This window comes from Saprolegnia parasitica, assembly GCF_000151545.1.
Source record: "Saprolegnia parasitica CBS 223.65 unplaced genomic scaffold supercont2.925, whole genome shotgun sequence".
Lineage (NCBI taxonomy): Eukaryota > Oomycota > Saprolegniomycetes > Saprolegniales > Saprolegniaceae > Saprolegnia > Saprolegnia parasitica.
The window spans coordinates 1-2,861 of NW_012157319.1; the positions used below are offsets into that span (position 1 = coordinate 1).

General features: G+C 56.7%; 3 protein-coding genes across 3 annotated transcripts; 2 read left to right on the forward strand and 1 right to left on the reverse strand.

Annotated features, from left to right (window-relative positions):
- Window positions 1-31: 31 nt before the first annotated feature.
- Window positions 32-482, reverse strand: SPRG_18019 (hypothetical protein; the record flags this gene model as incomplete). The annotated part of the gene is made up of 1 exon (XM_012357448.1): window positions 32-482. A coding segment is annotated over one exon (451 nt), but the record flags the coding sequence as incomplete, so codon positions are not given.
- A 1,375-nt stretch (window positions 483-1,857) lies between these two features.
- On the forward strand, window positions 1,858-2,170 carry SPRG_18021 (hypothetical protein; the record flags this gene model as incomplete). Its single annotated transcript, XM_012357449.1, has 2 exons — window positions 1,858-2,064; window positions 2,108-2,170. The coding sequence occupies 2 exons, from the start codon at window positions 1,858-1,860 to the stop codon at window positions 2,168-2,170; spliced, it is 270 nt and encodes an 89-aa protein (XP_012212839.1).
- A 378-nt stretch (window positions 2,171-2,548) lies between these two features.
- SPRG_18022 (hypothetical protein) lies at window positions 2,549-2,836 on the forward strand (the record flags this gene model as incomplete). Its single annotated transcript, XM_012357450.1, has 1 exon — window positions 2,549-2,836. A coding segment is annotated over one exon (288 nt), but the record flags the coding sequence as incomplete, so codon positions are not given.
- Window positions 2,837-2,861: the final 25 nt, after the last annotated feature.

Below are 2,861 nucleotides of genomic sequence, written 5' to 3' on the forward strand. Positions count from 1 at the left end.
GCGAGTGCGAAGAAGACAAAAGAAGTAGTACCTGCTGGCTCGAGAGATACTGCAGGTTCGCCGTACTCATGTCTGGCGTCGGGTATGACTTGCCGTAGAAAGCGGTGCTCGACGGCCACCATGAGCGCGCGGTGCGACTTGGCGAGCGTGTGGATGTAGTTGCGGCTCGAGAGCGCCGACGCCGAGAGCGGGCCCTCGCCGCCAATGTACAGAAAGACCGGGTAGCCCTCGCCGGCCCAGAACTCGTCGTTGACAAAGTAGCGCTGGTTCCAGTGCTTGCGCGCCGCGACGGGCGCAAAGTGGTCAAGGACCGCTTCGGTGTAGTTGTGCTCGGTCACGGCCGGGATCCCGTTGTTGTCCGGGTCGTACTGGATGTGATGGGCGTGGCCGCGGAAGCTCTCGAGGTGGTGGCGCGTCGCATGGACCGACGTCAGCGCGCAGAGGGTGCTCAGCGCGAGGACCGAGAGGCAGGCACGGGCCATGGTGATCGTCTTCTTGCCGATCGCCAAATGACACTCATCGCCTCCCCGGCTCCAACTCAATGGAAAGTGCAATTGAGTATCTATACTAGGTGTTTGTATACGCGGATGCAATTGAGCTTTAAAGCGGCCGATTGGCCAGCTGCGTTGAAGTAGCTTCGCGACCATGTGGTACGGATGGCAGCGATCTTTCCGGCGTGTCGCCACCACATGTTTGGTTGACGTCGTGTCGAGCGCTTTAGACTATGGAGCTGCGTTGGACGAGTGATGTGATGATAAAGCACAATTCTGATGTCTTAAATGCTGTTTTTCCAATTGAAAAAGTCGTCGAGCGCTTCGAGACGCCGTCACCATCGTGTATCCATTCCAAGTTGGCTTCGACTCAGTTCACGCACCTTCTGCATTCTGGAATCAATCACTCACCATACGAGGTTTTGAGATTGAGTTTGGTGGTCGTGGACGATGATCCGAGTGAAGTTTAGCTTTACACCACGCTGAGAAATGGCCCCATAAGAAAACAGAGTACTGCATCGGAGGATGGAGGATGGATGCAAGTGTCATCCTACCACACTCTGTCGTTTGCTGCTTCAAGATGCTTCAAGGGGTCTTCTTGGCTTCGCATCACTTACCCTGTTTGAGTTCTCTTGTTGCAGCTAGACTTGTTAATGCAGCTTCCGCCGGCCTCGTCGTCGACGCGCTGCCAGCATTTTCCGCCATCGAGATGGGCGACCCAGTATTCAATTGGCAATTTATGCCGTCTGGCCATGCGCCATGGACCACATCTCTGGGCGCGTTGGAGTGGCTCGTCGACACGTTTCGGCACAAGGTGACGCACCTCAAGTTTGAGGAAGGGTTCTTGGCAGCCTTTTGGAGGAACCAGACGTCTTTTGCTCGCTTATCTGGAATACCGCGCCCGTTGGCGGAAAATCCACCATAAACATGTCAGGACTTGCATGATACGCCAACCTTGCACACCTCGAATTCTGGGAACCTGGGCGGCTGCATCCTAATCCTAGAGATAGATCATGTTCGTTTTCATCAACAATTCGGCATACGACGCCAGAGCACGCTGTCTCGTCGCTGACCATCGCGTTCAACCAGGCCCCAAACGAATGGGCCGCGATCCTCGAACCGTCGTTGCAGTCGGACCACGCCACGTATCTACGCCTCCAAAACGACAGGCATCAATTGAAAGACGACTCGAATCTACTCTGTCACAAGCTCTCTCTCGCACCTGGACGAGATTGCTGACGACGAGAATCTCGCCGCGCTGGTCGACCGTTTGTGGTCCAAAGCCTCCTCGATCACGGCAACCCTGACGTAGCGTAGTTACGTCGCTCACTATCAATATCGCGTGCAACGACAACATCTCCTCGAGATGCGACCACGCTTCTCGGCCCTCCACAAACTCAAGCTTCTCGATGTCGATCTCGGCGCCGTCGCGCTGTCCCTAGCGACCACGAAGCGTTTGGTGGCGCTGACTTTGCTCCACAGCGTCGGCATCTCGGCCATCGCGTACCTTGCGCTTGATGCGCTTCTCGCCAACGCGCCTCTCTTCCAGACGTTGTCGTGGAAGAGCTACTGTGTGAATCCTACCTATTGCGATTTTCTCGCATCCTCGTTGCAAGGATCGATCCGCAACGGCGTGCGTGAGATCGATTTCGTCTCCGTTTCGGGCGGGCGGCTTCTAGCCAGGATATCCCTCGAATCTGCGTCCCTATCCATGCAGCTCGCGAGGTGCTGATGTTGCATGGAGCCTACCTGCTATACCATAGTCGCGCTTTGTGAAGCTCTCTGACACAAGCTCTCGATGGTTCGACGCGCTCGGAGTTGGTGATTTGCGCCGATGACGCGAGCCACGTGATTTCAACGCCGACGCGTAAATCAGGCTATAGGTGGTATATATGGCGTAGATATGATTATTTGTGGCAGTGTGGTCCAGTTGCGATCTTGCCGCATCCGGATACGGTGGCACTTGAACTTGGGGTGTTGAGTAAACTGCTGTGTCGAGTCGAACTGGCGGCGGCGGATCCTCGGACGCACTTCTCAATCTCGCACCTCGCAGCAGCATGACCAACATCTTTGTCGTCGCGGCCAAGCGCACGCCCTTTGGCGCCTTTGGCGGCAAGTTCAAGTCGGTCTCGGCCACGGACCTCTGCGCGCACGCGACCAAGGCGGCGCTGCAGTCGGCCAACCTCGACCCGAAGCTCGTCGACACGGTCATCGTCGGCAACGTCGCGCAGACGTCCAAGGATGCTGCGTACATTGCGCGCCACGTCCAGCTCAAGGCGGGCATGTCGATTGAGAAGCCGGCGCTCACGATCAACCGCCTCTGCGGCTCGGGCTTCCAGAGCATTGTCAACGGCATGCAGGAGATCCAGC